The sequence below is a fragment of the Synchiropus splendidus genome, chromosome 11, assembly GCF_027744825.2.
Source record: "Synchiropus splendidus isolate RoL2022-P1 chromosome 11, RoL_Sspl_1.0, whole genome shotgun sequence".
Classification (NCBI taxonomy): Eukaryota; Metazoa; Chordata; class Actinopteri; order Syngnathiformes; family Callionymidae; genus Synchiropus; species Synchiropus splendidus.
This window is the reverse complement of record NC_071344.1, coordinates 10,188,733-10,204,303: the sequence shown is the minus strand read 5'-3', so window position 1 is coordinate 10,204,303 and position 15,571 is coordinate 10,188,733. Positions and strand designations below refer to the sequence as shown.

Sequence of the window (15,571 nt, the reverse complement as noted above, 5' to 3'; positions counted from 1 at the left end):
AGAGGAAAATGTTGTATCGATCCGGGGGAAATCGTTTGAGACAGACGTGTTAAAGTTAAATAAAAAGCAAGTCAGCTTATTCATGGAGATTGTTTTGAAAGTTGTTGCAAGACGATTTTTCGTTTCTCTTTTCATTTTTTATGCGCTTGTTATCAACGCGTCATTTACATCTCTGTAGCTTGTTGATTTACAAATCTTATCCGACAACGTCCATAAAGTGAATTGACCTTTCATTTTTGACTGCAAGCAGTATCGCGATATATAATGTCACTAAACAGAAGCATGCGCTCACGAGACTTTTACGTCACGTTGCGTCAGAGGTCACGTGTCCGTGTGTTTGTAGCTGCCTCGCTACTGCTGGAACTGTTATCAGTTTGTCCGTAGCCTCTCAGAATGCTCGTAAAACAGCGGGGAAACCGTCTTCATTGTTAGGTATAGTTACCCAAGACTACCTAATGTAGCCGCGCTCACCGGGTGATTGAGTTGCCCTTTGTTCGTTTCATGTCAATCGGCACTCGATTCATTCTTTGGTTTAGCTCACGGTGGCTAACTAGCTCGGTTAGCTCCGTTCCTGCTCTGTCACAGCTTAGCCGGCCGGCGAACTCGTAACAACCGAGCGTTAATTCATCATGACAGCCATTGCACGCGTTTTAGTCGAGGTACTAGGTGAACTAATTTAAAGGGCCCGTTTGGACCAGCAGTAGTTATGCTGTTAAGCCTCCGAAGTGTGGGTGTAAGGCGTTATTCTGTTTGAATGAGGTCAGTTTGATAGTGGCAGTTCTCTTGGTGACGAGTTGTCTGTGACATAGCGAGTACATTCACGGCAGTACCGAACCCTGGTTCTGCCAGGATGTTCCCCAGTCTGGCCCACAGACCGTGGCATATCGTCTGCAGGCTGACTTTGCAGCACCGGGCGTCCCTGTCACAAAGACCCCCGAGGATTCAGCATTGTCATGGTGAGTTAGCTTGGTATCTATTTAGATTTCCCGTGCTGTTGTGTGTGATGCTGAGGATAACTCAAAACACCATCTTTTCAAAGGGTGGCAAAGTGGAGGGGTGCATAATGTGTGGCTCAGCTCCCACGATTGCAGAGTTGCTTCTCTTGGATTCACTCAAGTCCAGTATTACTCAACTTCTGGTGACAACAAGGATGACCCCCCGAAACCTGGACCAGGTGATGCACCAGTTGCTGAAAGCATTTTGTCCAGTGCTGCAAAAACCGCCCTGAATACGCCAGGTAACTTGAATATTAAGTTGTGTCGGATCATTATTTAAATGTTTTAAATACTTTCAAGTGTGATCAAACCTTTTCTTTAATAGGATCAACTGCGCAAAAGCTAACAAAAGCTGAAACCATTCAAGTCAAAGGTAGGATGATAGTTTTTCATCACCTACAAGACCATGTCATGTAGAGCTATCCTTAATAAGTAACTATGGAAATAAATAAAACAGTTGCATACTGCATCCCACTGAAAATGCAACTCCCAGAGTCAAACATGAGCAATCAGTGCAAATGTCACACACTTGAATTGACCAATGTTTGGTGGAGAAAACAAATATTTAAGATTTGAATTAGATGGCCATAAAATGAAGACGGTTTCCAGGTGCAAGTATTTGTTTTTTGTCTTGAAGTAGCACTGTTAAGTTCTTGTCTCAAAACCATATGAATTTGGTAATTTGATAGGAAGAACTTTATGATACTGTTTCATGACGGTAGTTATGAATCCATTTATCTAATTTCGTTTGTGTTCTCAGATACTCACAGTTTGTCATTTTTTTGTCACTATCTTTATAGGCTGATTGAAGTGTGAGGTTTAATCACAAAGCATTTGTTTGTCTTCTTCTTAAGTCCGGGCAGTTCTGAAGAAACGGGAATATGGAGCCAAGTACACACAGAACAATTTTATCACTGCTGTGAGAGCAATGAATGAGTTCTGTTTAAAGCCAAGGTAACTGTGACACTTCTTCAGTGGTTATTAGTGGAAAACATTTTATGTTTAAAACAATGCTGTTACTGTTCTGCGTAACTGTGTTGCACACATTCCTGTGAGCTAATGGTAAACATGCAGCTGCAATTATCTGTTAAAACTGCCGCGTCTGACGTGACTTGTTCATTTCATTTTGCTTCTGACCTAAGTTTTCTCATACCTTCACAGTGACCTGGAACAGCTAAGGAAAATCAGACGACGGAGTCCTCATGACGACACAGAGGCTTTCACTGTGTTTCTACGCTCAGATGTGGAGGCAAAGTTAGTGCCACCTTTTTTTTCACACGTATTTACTTGAAGTTCCAAAACGGGGGTGACACATTTAGATTTCTTTCAGTTTGTCACAGTTGTGCATAATATAGGTGCATGTTTTAAATGATCACATTTCAATATTGTTGTTGCCTGGCTTTTTTGCCAAAGTGGAAATGTAGATGGAAAGCTTTAAGAACTTGTCAGAAATTTATCAACAACTATCATATTTTCAACATTTCTGTAACTTTCAGAGCATTGGATGTTTGGGGAAGCCATGAAGCTCTGGCCAGAGAAAGAAAACTCAGAAAGGAAGTAGAGAGAGAATACCAAGAGAGTAAGTTTCATTCCCTGTCAATGTTGTGTAAACGTTACATTATGTTAGAAAAGAATAATACATCAGCATTGTGTTGAAATTAATCACTTCTTGTTACTTTGTGTCCTCCAGATATTTTCCGAAATCAACAGTTGCTGAAGGAATACAAAGACTTCTGGGGAAATACAAAGGTGATTGTACATTTGTGCTGGGATTTCAGGTGACATTGCCCTCATGTTGCCAGGTGTTTGTGTGACCTTTGTCCCGACAGTGCAGCTCGCTACTATTGTAGTGCTATTGACCGACTCATTCTGAGCATTTATTCATGTGGTTTACCCTGTCGAGTGTGTGGTAGAAGTGTTCCAGCATGTTCTATACTCCTCTGGTTTGGCCCAAATAATGCTAGTTTCTTTTCTCAGAGCATGTTGGAAAATTTGATTGCTGTATTAAAAGAGCACATATTCTTGCTGCTCTTGAACTATTAACTTAACTTGCCAGTGGCAGTGTATTTGTGCAAATTTGTATATTTTGTTTAAGTAAAGTGTATTGACAAAAATGTTTTGTTTTCATTGATTGTAGCCCCGATCTGGAAAGAGGACTACTTTTATGCAAGGACCAGGGAAGGTGGTTATGGTCGCCATCTGCATGTGAGTTGTTTTTGAAGATGTTTGAATGAAAACGTTTTTGCAGTATAACCAATGATTATTCAGCAAAACATTCACTATGCTTTCTATATGATGGATCCTATGCACCAATGTTTTTCAATGTATTTAATTCTAAGAACGCTTTATTTGAAGTTTTTCCTTGAGATTACATGTTTTCCAAATCTCTCAACCTTTATTATCAATTATTTTTCCTCATTCATAAACGAAAGTCATGAATTCTGGACCGACAGATTGAACAGGAATATGCTGTAGCTTTATAAAGACCAAATTGGGTTCTATGAGGTAGACGGCTGCTAACTTGAAGATGAGATTTTTAAATGGTTTAGAAATGTTGTAAATTGAAAATGGAGTCATTTATTATTTTTTTTGATCATCAAACAAGTTGCATGTTCCAACTTGTTTCATAGAAAAGGACCTGTTATTGATCCCCATGAAAGGTTCTATTTGTACATGGTATGTATCACAAACACTTACAGACTTACATACATATTCAATACAAATATTTATATATACACTATAATTTACTAAATTTAGTAAGTGGTTAGGTAGTTGAATTGATAATATAACAAATACATTAAATTAAGAAATTACACTGAAAAAGTGGATTCTTGGCTTTGTAAATTCTTTGTTCAATGTTGCCAAGACATGGGCTGTAGTTTCCTTCTGTTTATGACAATTGTTTAAATTTAACACCACAATTTAGCACTTTTGAAGGACACACACGGTCTACCCTTCATTCAGCCTTTTTTATTTCGCCGCTATGCTAACATTAGCACACTGAATTGTACCAAACATTAAACACTGAAGCTAAACAGGAGTGCTGTAATCCAGCTGAACAAACTTTACACAGCTGGATCCATGACGAGACTGAGGTGTCAAACACAGGGAAAGTGGGGGTGTCGGAGATAAAAGTAATTCCCAGACATGTGCCATCAACTATGTGATGCACTAGTAACTAGTGATATAAAAATAGTAGGTTTCATTCCAATATAATCTGTCGTATCCCTGACTATAAATAGTGCTGGTGGAGCATAATTCATTCTAAACAACCATTCAAACGAAGTTTTTATTGTAACCTACAAAGTAGTATAGCACCTTTACTGTGTTACTGTTTAATAATAGTTGAGAAACTAAAAAAAAAAAACGACTTTGATTTTCAAGTTATCACGCCATGCTCCGATCCGAGAAGTGACATGATCAGAAGAGAGAGAAAAGGGAATATTGAAAGAGCCTGGTCTCACATGAGGCAGCCTCATGCAGCCTATTTGATTTGGTTAATTGTTTAAATGAACATGCGCAGTCACATGATTCACAGCGGAGATTTCCTGCTGTTGAGTAAATCAACTCCTGACTGGCGTAGAATTGTTGCCTTTTTTGCAATGACATGCTTAAGAAAACTAAAAATATGCTTTTCAATCAGCAATAAAAGCTTATTGTTATTGATCTAATGCGAGTACATGGTAATGTTGCATATGTAAATAAAAAAAAAATGAAGATTACCCCATGAGAATGTGAAAAGCAGAGCATTCCAGTGTGGTGGACTGAAGATGAGTTTTAGTTTAACCCAAATAACTAGCATTTTTCTGGTCTGTAAGAAGGTCCACAGTGTAGGACTGCACCGGGTCATGTGCTGCATGAACAAGGCAGTTAGTCCACGAGTTGTACCTTCCCTGAAGAACTGCACTTTCTGTTTACATGGATATCAATAGTTTGCAGTGATATTTTGACACATTGACTTTTTGTGAGTTCATTAAGCTTTCATTTGTTAAATAGCTAGATACGAAGAGGCAATGATGAAACCAGTTGGAGTACAACAATGACCATGCAGAGTAATGTCGGGTGAACATTTGAGATGAGTGCATTTTGTATGAGAAAAATACTATCTTCAAATGGTGTTTGCACTTTAAATTTCATATTGAACCCAATTCTTTTGCCTTTCACAACATGTCTCCTGTGACTGACACAGTCATCCCTAAAATATCAGCTTTCTGGGTCTCAATGTTGTTGCAGCTTCAACTCTGTATTTATATCGCTGTGACAAACTGCTGCCTTTTTTACCCCAAAAGTTTTCATTTTGCTTGAATGTCAGCACTTTAGGCACAATTGCCGCTTTACGCTTCTTTTTGTCCGCAGCAATGGTCTGAACTTCTTCTTCAAGCTGCTGGCGTGGGTCTACACTGGGTCAGCCAGCATGTTCTCAGAGGCCATCCACTCACTGGCTGACACCTGCAACCAGGCTCTGCTCGCTCTGGGGATCAGCCAATCAATCCGCAACCCTGACGCTGTGCACCCGTAAGCATTCCATACCTCTGGTCCTGAAAAGAATTTGAATTCATTTTGTTGGTCAGATATTACACGTACACTGTGCTCCTCATGGAAACACATCTGTTGTCTTGACTCATGTTGGTCTCACTGTAAATCCTTGGACTGGTTTCTGGTTAGAGCTGTCAGATGCCACAGTTTCTCTAGATGGATCCGTTTTAAAAAAAAATGACATGATGCCATGGATTTGTTTTTCAGGTATCTAGAACCATATTTGGTGAAGTCTTTGTTGTTGACTACTGCAGCAGTTTGCAATGAATTATAGTAAGACGATGCTCTGGTTGTCCCAGATATGGCTTCTCCAACATGCGCTACATCGCCTCCCTCATCAGTGGCGTGGGGATTTTCATGATGGGGGCGGGCCTGTCCTGGTACCATGGCATCATGGGACTTCTTCACCCGGAGCCAATTGAATCTCTGCTTTGGGTGAGTGTCCATGAGCCCCTGAAACAGTGTAAAGGTCATCTGTATCGTCCACTGTTGTGTTTCAGGCCTACTGTATATTGGCGGGGTCTCTGGTCTCAGAAGGGGGTGAGCTCTGATTTACACTCATGACTTCCCATGCACCTCACTGTGTTTCACCATCATGTGCTTCCTGTTTTAGCAACGTTACTTGTGGCAATCAATGAGATCAAGAGGAGTGCCCACCAACAGGGAGTGTCTTTCTATGAATATGGTATGTTTTTTTACACTCTAGGAATTTCAATGTTTGTTTGTCGGTTTAAGTGTTACAAGTGTCAAACATCGGCACCTGCTCTCTCTTATCTTTGAGTGTACTTTTGCTGACAGATCAGTGTAACAAGTCCTCCCCTCCAAACCTCAGTCAGTGGGATGGGAAAACCTCAGGGAGAACCCTGTTGCCGCAGCAGAACTTGGCTTCAAAGCCGTTCCATCCCAATGTATAAATATGTAGCGATTGTTTTTAAGTGGTATTCATTTGTTTCTCGTTCTTATTCAGTCATGCAGAGTCGAGACCCCAGCACAAACGTGGTGCTGCTGGAAGACACTGCTGCTGTGCTGGGAGTCATTTTGGCTGCGGGCTGCATGGGCCTGACCTCCCTCACAGGTACCTGCCTTCTGTATGCTCTGGAAGAACCAACCTGATTTCACCCTTAGTTACTCTCCATTGTTTGTTATTGCACAGTTTTTTCCCGAGTAGACCTTATGGTACCGCCTTCTTCTTCACCATCACTTGATCATTGTGTGAAAGACTGTGTTTACCCGACTGTCGCTTACATGGTTTGTCACTATGAACATCTGATGGTGGCATTATCCAAATACACGTTCACTCATTGCTGCTCATTCCTCATGAGACCTGTAAGTGCAACCCATGGGCTGACAGACAACTCTCATGGAAAGTCATTTACTGCTCATTCAAACACAAGTGCTATTGGTATTTGAAGAAAAGAGTAGAGTACAAGTGTGTGTACTGCCTAGACTATACTACTCTATTAAATATATGTGGACAAGGAGAGTAAACCATATTCTATTACCCACCTGAGAGAGGCGTTGAAGCTGGACTCTGTGTTGCACCAAGCCTCTATTTTGTTCTCTGACAGCTTTGGTACTTTCAATGCTTCAATGTAATGCTTTTTTTTACCTCACTAACAAACACCAGGGTAGTGCTAACATTGCACCATTCTTTTGTTGTTTCAGGTAACCCTTACTACGACAGTTTGGGCTCTTTGGGGGTCGGAACCTTGCTGGGCACCGTCTCCGCATTCCTCATCTACACTAACACAGAAGCACTGCTGGGCAGGTCCATCCAGGCAGAGCGTGTGCAGAAGCTGACTGAGTTTCTGGAGAACGATCCTGCTGTCAGGTCAGCATCCCTGCATCCTGTCAGTTACACGGCTGCTCCTCCTTCCCGTTGTTTCGTGTTTCTTTTTCAAATTTGATACCACATGGCCTTGTGGTGAAGCAGTGTATCTTCTCTTTGTTGCGCAGAGCCATCCACGACGTGAAGGCCACTGACATGGGTCTGAGTAAAGTTCGCTTTAAGGCAGAAGTCGACTTTGATGGCCGAGTCGTGACCCGCTCTTATCTGGAGAAGCAAGACATTGACCAAATCCTCAATGTAAGTTCTTCCTGTGTCTCTGTGCAGCTTTGAACATGATGACAGAAAGTTCAGACTTGGAGGCTGCTGTGACTCATTATACCATTATTTTGACTTATTAGTTTCCTGATGATGCAACCTATCTACTATAATTTTGAGCGAAGGTTTTATATGACCTTATAACGCAAGAAGACTATGAGCACAGCGCGACAATAAAATGCACAGAAATATAAATCCACACAGAGGTTATGAAATGCCGCAGGTGGTCTTCCTGTGGCCTTGACGCACTGAGATGAGATAAGAAAAGTCCTTTATTAGTTTCTGTGGTGTGGGAGTTCATCATTCGATCAGCGCTGCTGAGCGATGTCAACACAGATAAGCAAAAGAACCTAGTGGGTCACAGCAATAGAACATTTCCCGGTTTGCTGCTTTTAACCTTTTTGAAGTCTTTGTGCTTTTTTGTTCAGTCTAAATGAAGATGAATTGTCCCCACAGGACATTCAGCTGGTGAAGACCCCAGAAGAGCTGGAGAACTTCATGCTGAAACATGGGGAGAACATCATTGACACTCTGGGAGCTGAAGTGGACCGTTTGGAGAAAGAGCTGAAGGTACTTCAATTTCCAAACCACAGGAAATTTGCAGTTCTGTTTTAATGGAACTGTCGTGTGTCTCACAGCAACGTAATCCTGAGGTTCGCCACGTGGATTTGGAGATCCTATAACAGAGACCGTCTCCCTCTGCTACATGAACAACCTGGAGGTCTCCTTCCTGACTAAGACAGCACAAACCTCCTCTTAATCATTTCGGTTCTGAACCTGTGTTCACATTCCTCGGATGAATGTGCAGTTTGGAACCTTCAGGGTTGGTGCTGCTCATCTTCAACGCGACCCTTCGATTCACGCTCATAGCCTTCTGGTACCAATTAAATACAGCCATTTGCTAGGTGTACTTCTTGTTTTTAAAGTTATGCATTCTGAAAGTTAGAGTGCTTATTATTTTTAATTCAAAGCGCAAAAATATTTGGCAAGTTCAAACAAATGTACGTCTTTTACTTTAGCAACAGTAGAAATCAGAGAGAGAAGTTTGCAGTTGTCACCTCATGCCATGACGCTTTGGAAGCGACGTTTTATAATCCATGTACTTGCATGTTTGATTGAAAAGAGTGACAGTAACATGTCTGCCATGTCATGTGCACACTCAACTGTAAGTGCTTGGTGTTGACATGCATAGTACTGATACTTAACAATTCCCTCACTGCTGAATCTCTCAACTAAAGTGCATCATACACCGACAGCACTGGGACACACCTGGCTGCAAAAACAGGCCAGGAAACTGCTTATTCTGTTTCAAGAAGTAGGCCAGAGTCATTTCACCTATGTGGGAGGCTGAATATATATATATATAAATATTCCTATATATTTTTGAAGGAGTGTAATGTTTCCTGTTGTGATGTTGACGCAGCTGAAGGAATAAATTTGAATAATTTATTATGTCATTTCAGTGTCTGGAATAGATTTATTTATGTCACTGTTGCTAGGTGCTTTACATGAGGGTTCAACCAGCAGAGCTGAGCCAGAAGATGAAAATTCTGGCTTTACTGACAACCACAGGACAAGAGATGTCACTGTCACACAGTACATTACCTATTACTCATCGTGTGGAGCAGACGGCTTTGGGAAACGAGAAAATAAAATGTGATGAAATGTGTGACTCTGTTTTGAGGTTGTTTTCTGTCCGATACCTGTATCTTGTGAAGCTGGTATTTGTCAATGGATAAGATTGCGCGCATCTTGAACTCCAAGGATGGGATTTGAACCCGCGTCGGTTGGAGGTTGCAGTTGTACGCGCTGAAGAAGGGGGGCACTCTCTCTTGTAGGCTGACGTCAATAAAAACAGTCATTTCCAGCCAGTCTGCGCATTGACCGAGCGTTCAAAACATTACGCACGGCTCGGCTGCTGGACCGCGCAGACCTCCCGACTGAACCGAGCTGCAAAAACGGACGAGAACACGCGGACAGACCAGCTTTTGCAGGTTTTTTCCACCGTTGAATGTTGTCCATTTTGGCTGTTTTGCGCGCATCTCAGTGTCATGTCTCGTCATGTCATCCCCCGCCAGTCAGCCGTGCCACTGCCCGTTTTTGTCCTTTCCATGGTTTTGCATGACGAATGTCAATAAAACACGAACACGATTGATCGCATTTGCTCCCAATTGTGAGCGGGAAAAGGCGAGCGTGTGACGTCTGGGGCGAAAACGCGCTCCGCTTCTCCATGGAGCGCTCCACACGAACCACCACGCGTTTATTCGTACGTTTAATTTCCAAACGCAAAAAAAGGCATTTTTCATTGACGCCACTTGATATTCTCACGTTTTTTTTCGTTCAGTAAAACGATTCCATTTGCGTACAGACGGGGGCGCAGTTATCCCATCGCAACATCCCTGTTGTTACAAACCCCCCCTGAACGCATCACTCCTCGGAGTTGAATGTTACATTGGCTGCAGCGCTTTAATCGCCTTTATTTCGCATGCAATGTTCTACACCTCTATTTATCTGCTGCTTTTTTCTTTTGTTCAACATCTGCTCCTCCTTGCAGGAAGTGTCATTCACCACAGAGATGCTGGACGGTGGACCGTTATCACCATCACCTCCTCCTCCTTCACCACCATGCTCTGCGCTTTTAGCCTCTTTACGGTGCTGCCTTGTCTAATCATGTTCAAGCAGCATTGTACAGGGCTATGACAGCGTCGAGAACAGTGCTGCTTCACCTGCTGAGTGCCATCATGCATGTGCGTTTTTAATTCTTCTCACATAGAAGGTGTTTTTAAAAACAAATATTGATCTATGGTTTAACCGATTGCCCTCATTTTTAATGGATCAATTCGTGCTGCTGTAATTTAAATGTTTTATTTGGACATGTGGAGCTCTCCAAGAGCCACACTGTGAAGATCCAGTTCCTGGTTTCCGACCGACGGATAACTGAGACCTCCACTTTCCCTCTCTGCTGTCAGTCTCCACCGTCCTGATGGAGGATTAGTAATTAGAGCTTTGCGAGTGAAGATTTCAACTCGCCCGTGAAGTAAACCGCTTAAATGTTGGCAATTAACCGAGTGTTTTAAAAGATAACAGTCTTTTTTTTCTTTTTCTAGGACACTATCATGCTAAAATTACAGCAACATATTTATAGTACTTCACTTTTTGTGACCTTTTTCATGTGATAGTTTACATTATTGCCCCCATTTGATGGTGCGACACTCACAGCAACGTTAAGTTTACACTTTGGAAAAGGTGAAATTCCATCGCAAATGTTTCAATAAAGGTACATACAAGCTTTCTGTTGCTATGTTTCAATGTGCTTTTTCCCCCATAAGTCAAGGCCAGGTGGTAATAAAAAAGAGACTTTAATGCAGATGTTGTTGTGAGTCTGTTTCCTGACAAAGAGCTCTTAGTCATGTACAAATACATTTTATTAAAAATGTGTTCTAATGGCCATGGAAGAAGAGTCCTGCAGCATGTGTGGGTTCCAGGCCTGTAGACAAAAGTTGGGTGACTTTGCGTCCTCAGTGGCTGCAGCTCGCGCACGGCTGCAGGCCGTTCTCGTTGCAGGAAGTGCACTTGAGGGCTTTGAAGGAATCTGTGAAGCAGTTGCGGAACACAGACATCTTACTGCCATGGCACATTGGGCACGGGATGAAGGCAAAGCCCCCGCAGGTCTGGCACGTCTGGGGTTGCTGGACCCTCTGGAGAGGAAGATAAACAGCGTCAGGAAGAAATAAAGACCATATGCTAATTATGTCAATAACTGTCTCATTGGTCTAAAAAAAAAACAACAGAAAAAAATGAGTGTTTAGAGTGGTTTTATGAAAAAATAAACTGATGCTGCAAAAGTGCACCAAAACAAAACTTATATTTTCCAAGCCACATTCAGCTTAAGGAGCTAAAAAAAAAGGAAGCAGTTTTGTTTCCATCAACTTGTGCTAGTATTCACAGCCATTTAATGCTAGTTGCAGAGTGTTATGCTCCTTCTGTAAGAGCATATTCTTATTTGAAAATTAGAGCGCACATAAATGTTCCATAAACAAACTGCACGAAAAGCTTCGCTTTATTTCACGACTGTCAAATCCTCATGTTCCGTCACAATCTTTTAATAACCAGATCCTGCTTTCTTATCAAACCATGGCACGATGGAAATACTCCTGTGTTGGCCTTTGAAATCTGGCCTTTGATGGTTAAACAGATAAGAGATGATATTTTTCTCTGCCTGTAAACCACCAAATTAAAGCCCGTGTGACCTTTCCCGCAGGTATTCTTGGTCAAACCTGCCTGCAGTGACAACTGTACCGACTTAAATGTCACTCTTTGAGTGTTACTCCATTTTGCTAAATTGCAATTCCACTGACATTATTTAGTTGTTTTTTTGTTTCTCTTTTTACCCTCCTTTCCTATACACACACACAAATGAAGATGATTTTATTAATGCAAACATATTTTAGACGTTTTTGGCTCCAGTTTTCAGCCAGTTTTATGCTTGAAAAATTAGTAGCCAACATTCTCATCACCTCCACCAAGGAAGTTATGCTTTCAATGTCTGTTTGCCTGTGTTCAAAATAGCTTGAAAAGTTACGGAGGAATTTCATCTGAAATGTGAAGATTCCATTTTGCCACCATCGGGAGCTGCACTAGACCAGTTTCAGCATTAGCACCCTGCTTTTTTTTAAGGATGCTACTTATCCATGCCATCGCTTCCATGGTACGAAACAAACCTCAATTTTTGTCAGAAGATCCTGGAGCTCTCCTGATTCATTCATGCCTAGTATTTTCTCAGCGCCCTGAGAGAGAATCAATTAACAATTAGGCAACAGTGACACAGAGGAGGCATGTCATTAGACAGCAGAAGAGAAATCAATTCCAGAAGTCTGACCCCGAGGTAGTGTCCGTCAATGAACACCACAGGTAGCGAGGGAGGCTCTCCCACGCGTTTGCAGCGCTCCTCCAGCTCCTTCCCGTATTCAAAGTCCAGAGCAATGTTCTTCTCCACGAACTTCACCCTGTGGTTCTGGAAGATTTTGCGCACCAGCTCACATCGCTCAAAGGTGGTCCTGACCACTCGGAAACTTGTCGTGTAGATCACGATCCGGCCGAATTCAAGCAGCTGCTCCAGCTATCGAGGAGAAGGAAGGAGAAAGCACATGGTGACGTATGTGACGTGACGTCCTTTAGGAGGTGCATGAACTCCAGTATGTGTTTACTCATGATCACTCAAGAACCAGAGTGATCCTTTATGTTCCAGCTGATGAATGTCATATTTCCTTCTAACAGTCCTTGTTCAGTGGTGGGCACAAGTGCACTGGACTTGTTAATCCTCTCATTAGCAGGTTTAATTAAATCCGGCTCCAGGACGTCACAATACTTGGGCTGCCTCAGTTGCAAACTCCTGCCACACGTTCTGTGAAAAAGTGACTTCATAAACTTTGGCGATGTCGAGCGCTTCTCCGTCCGCTCTGTCTCTCAGATCCCTAAAATCTCCCAGTGCAGAACAAGCAGCAGTCTATCGTGAACTTTACACGACTCATAATCTGGTTTAATCTCAATAAGATCTTGAGGATATCTGGGCATTGTCCGGCCTCTGGGAACAGTAAGCCATTGCAACTTGGAATTCGAAGCGAGAAACACTTTGATATCATGTTTGTCATCTTTTTTTTTGCTGTCTAGGGTGGCAGTTGTTTGTCCTAATATATTCATATTTTCAAAATCCGTACTGTATTTCAAATGTATTATTTAATTGACATAAATAATGCTTATGTATTTTGTTGTTCCAATCGCTCATCTTGAGCAGTCCACCCTCACTCCCATGGCGTGATATACTGAGCTTCCCTATTGGTCAGAAAGTCACCGTGAGTGAAACACAAGACCGTTTGAAGGAGTTTACATGGCACTGGCCATGATATATTGTACAGAAGGAAAGGAGCACCATCCCATAGCTGACATGACCAAACCTCTGTCTTCCTTTTTCTGGATGTGGTGTTCGGACATGCCACAGAAGGTGGAGCATGTGCTTCAACTGAAAACCTAACCATGTATGCCCACTCTGTTCTTCATGACTTCCTTCCATGAACCTCACTGGTTGTCTTCCTCTCCAACTTCTGCCTGTTACCTCCATCTCCAACCTCTTTCATCCACCATGTTCCCCATCTCTTCCCTCCATGTGTCCAAACCTCCTGAGGGATCCTGCCTGAGATCGTCTCCAAGCTTCTCCATGAGCAGCCCCTCTGATATATTTGTTTCTAACCTTGTCACTCGCAATGAAAACCTGAGGAGCATCTTCACCTTGGTCACTTCTAACTCTTGCTTCTTGTCTTTGTGTCGGAGCTGACAGTCGCCTGTACCTGCTTCACCCTGTCTGCACTCTCCTCTTCACTTCAGTTCATCTCTCTGATCCCAATTCTACCACATTATCCCTGTCTAAACTCACATTCCTCTTCTCTCCCGCTTGTACTACCACCTCTCCAAAGTCTACTCCAGCTCACTTCCAATCACTGCATCCTCACCAAACATCATGGTCCATGAAGACTCCTCCCTAACCTTGTCTCCACGTCTTGCCACAAGAATCTCACATACTTCATCTACGTACCACACTTCCTGTTGAGGAACTCCGCCATAAACTCTCTTGTTCTCTATGCTGCATTAAAATAGGCTTCCCAACCTTTTACACACTTAACATTTCTTCTTTTCTGAATCATATTTGTAATCCTATATATCCTTCAAAACATAATTTCCTTTTCAGTGTTCAGTGTTTTCATTCCATTGCATCATTGAATCGATGGACAATAGCACATTAGCTTGATGGCTTTCCTTTACTTTGGGCCTTCCGGGCCGAACCGCACCATTGGTGACCTTCTCAGGTCCAGCCCTGTTTGAACAGCGCGGTCATCAACTAATAATCCACACTAATCTCAATGACAAGCTTCAAGCAGTCTGCGCTGAGAAAGTTTTCCGTTAAACAGAAGTGAAGTTTGAGTGACCTCAGTATCTGAAACGCGGGTTTGAGAAAGCGAAGTGCGGCCGTGTCATTAACCTGATTAGTTTCTCTTGAATCACTCAGCCAAATGCAGTGTTAATGATTGATCGCAGCGTGTCCTGGATTTTATGCACCAGACCATGTCGCTCCTCGGCTATTTGGGTTAACACCGACAAGTGTTCCGAATAGTGACAGGTTGATACGCTGCGGTCATCAGATTGAACATACTTACACCGTTGGATTCTGGAAGGTTTTCAAAAAGAGTTTGACCCGCGCTCACTTTGTGCTTAACTCCCCTCACGGTCCCGTTTTTACTGAGAATGTTGACCCGCTTGGTGGTGAAGGACCAGTCCTTTGTGGCCCCGGCGTACATGAGCAGATCATCAGGTTCACTCTCACTGTCGTCCAGTTCGGAGCCCAGGCATCCGCACAAGTGTCCATCTCCAGTAGTGGACGGAGTACTGGCTCGGTCCGAACTGCTGGTACAGTCCGAATCCAAGGAGTCAGATGGTCCTTCGTCTTTGAAAATCTCCTTCAGGACTCTGCCACTGTTCCCAGAAGCCACGCGGAATCTCACCCGCTTCTGTGGCTTCTCCTGCTCCGGCGTGACCCGTGACTCCTCCATTGCAGGCCCTCAGCCGCTTTACATGGTCCACAAGCTTGCCGCGCAGCTCCTTCCTGCTCATTCGGAGCTAAACTCTCAGCCCAGACACATTGGTTTGTTTCTTGTGGATTACAACCACGTTTAATCCTCACAGTGTGAACCGATCTAAAAAAGACCGGTGGAGCTAAGCTGCCTCAGTCCGGCTCACACTTCTTGAATAATGCATGTTTGTCTTCCATGGCAACCTGGGGAGCTCAGTAAAACGATAGTAGAGTCTCAATTATTCATCGCACTTAAAACAGTTTCAGAAAAACTTGCTCAGAAGTTCTCGTTTTCATGAGGACCTGATTTCACTC

General features: G+C 42.7%; 2 protein-coding genes across 2 annotated transcripts; one reads left to right on the top strand and one right to left on the bottom strand.

The window, feature by feature from the left end:
- Positions 1-333: 333 nt before the first annotated feature.
- slc30a9 (solute carrier family 30 member 9) lies at positions 334-9,295 on the top strand. Its single transcript, XM_053879090.1, has 17 exons — positions 334-956; positions 1,040-1,237; positions 1,321-1,368; positions 1,850-1,949; positions 2,157-2,249; positions 2,492-2,574; positions 2,686-2,744; positions 3,133-3,200; positions 5,352-5,510; positions 5,831-5,966; positions 6,032-6,071; positions 6,145-6,216; positions 6,499-6,606; positions 7,197-7,362; positions 7,488-7,617; positions 8,092-8,205; positions 8,274-9,295. The coding sequence occupies exons 1-17, from the start codon at positions 851-853 to the stop codon at positions 8,316-8,318; spliced, it is 1,725 nt and encodes a 574-aa protein (XP_053735065.1). The 5' UTR covers positions 334-850; the 3' UTR covers positions 8,319-9,295.
- A 1,709-nt stretch (positions 9,296-11,004) lies between these two features.
- On the bottom strand, positions 11,005-15,350 carry grxcr1a (glutaredoxin and cysteine rich domain containing 1 a). Its single transcript, XM_053880109.1, has 4 exons — positions 14,844-15,350; positions 12,515-12,754; positions 12,357-12,422; positions 11,005-11,333 (listed from the first exon to the last, which is right to left on the bottom strand). The coding sequence occupies exons 1-4, from the start codon at positions 15,234-15,236 to the stop codon at positions 11,154-11,156; spliced, it is 879 nt and encodes a 292-aa protein (XP_053736084.1). The 5' UTR covers positions 15,237-15,350; the 3' UTR covers positions 11,005-11,153.
- Between the last annotated feature and the right edge of the window lie 221 nt (positions 15,351-15,571).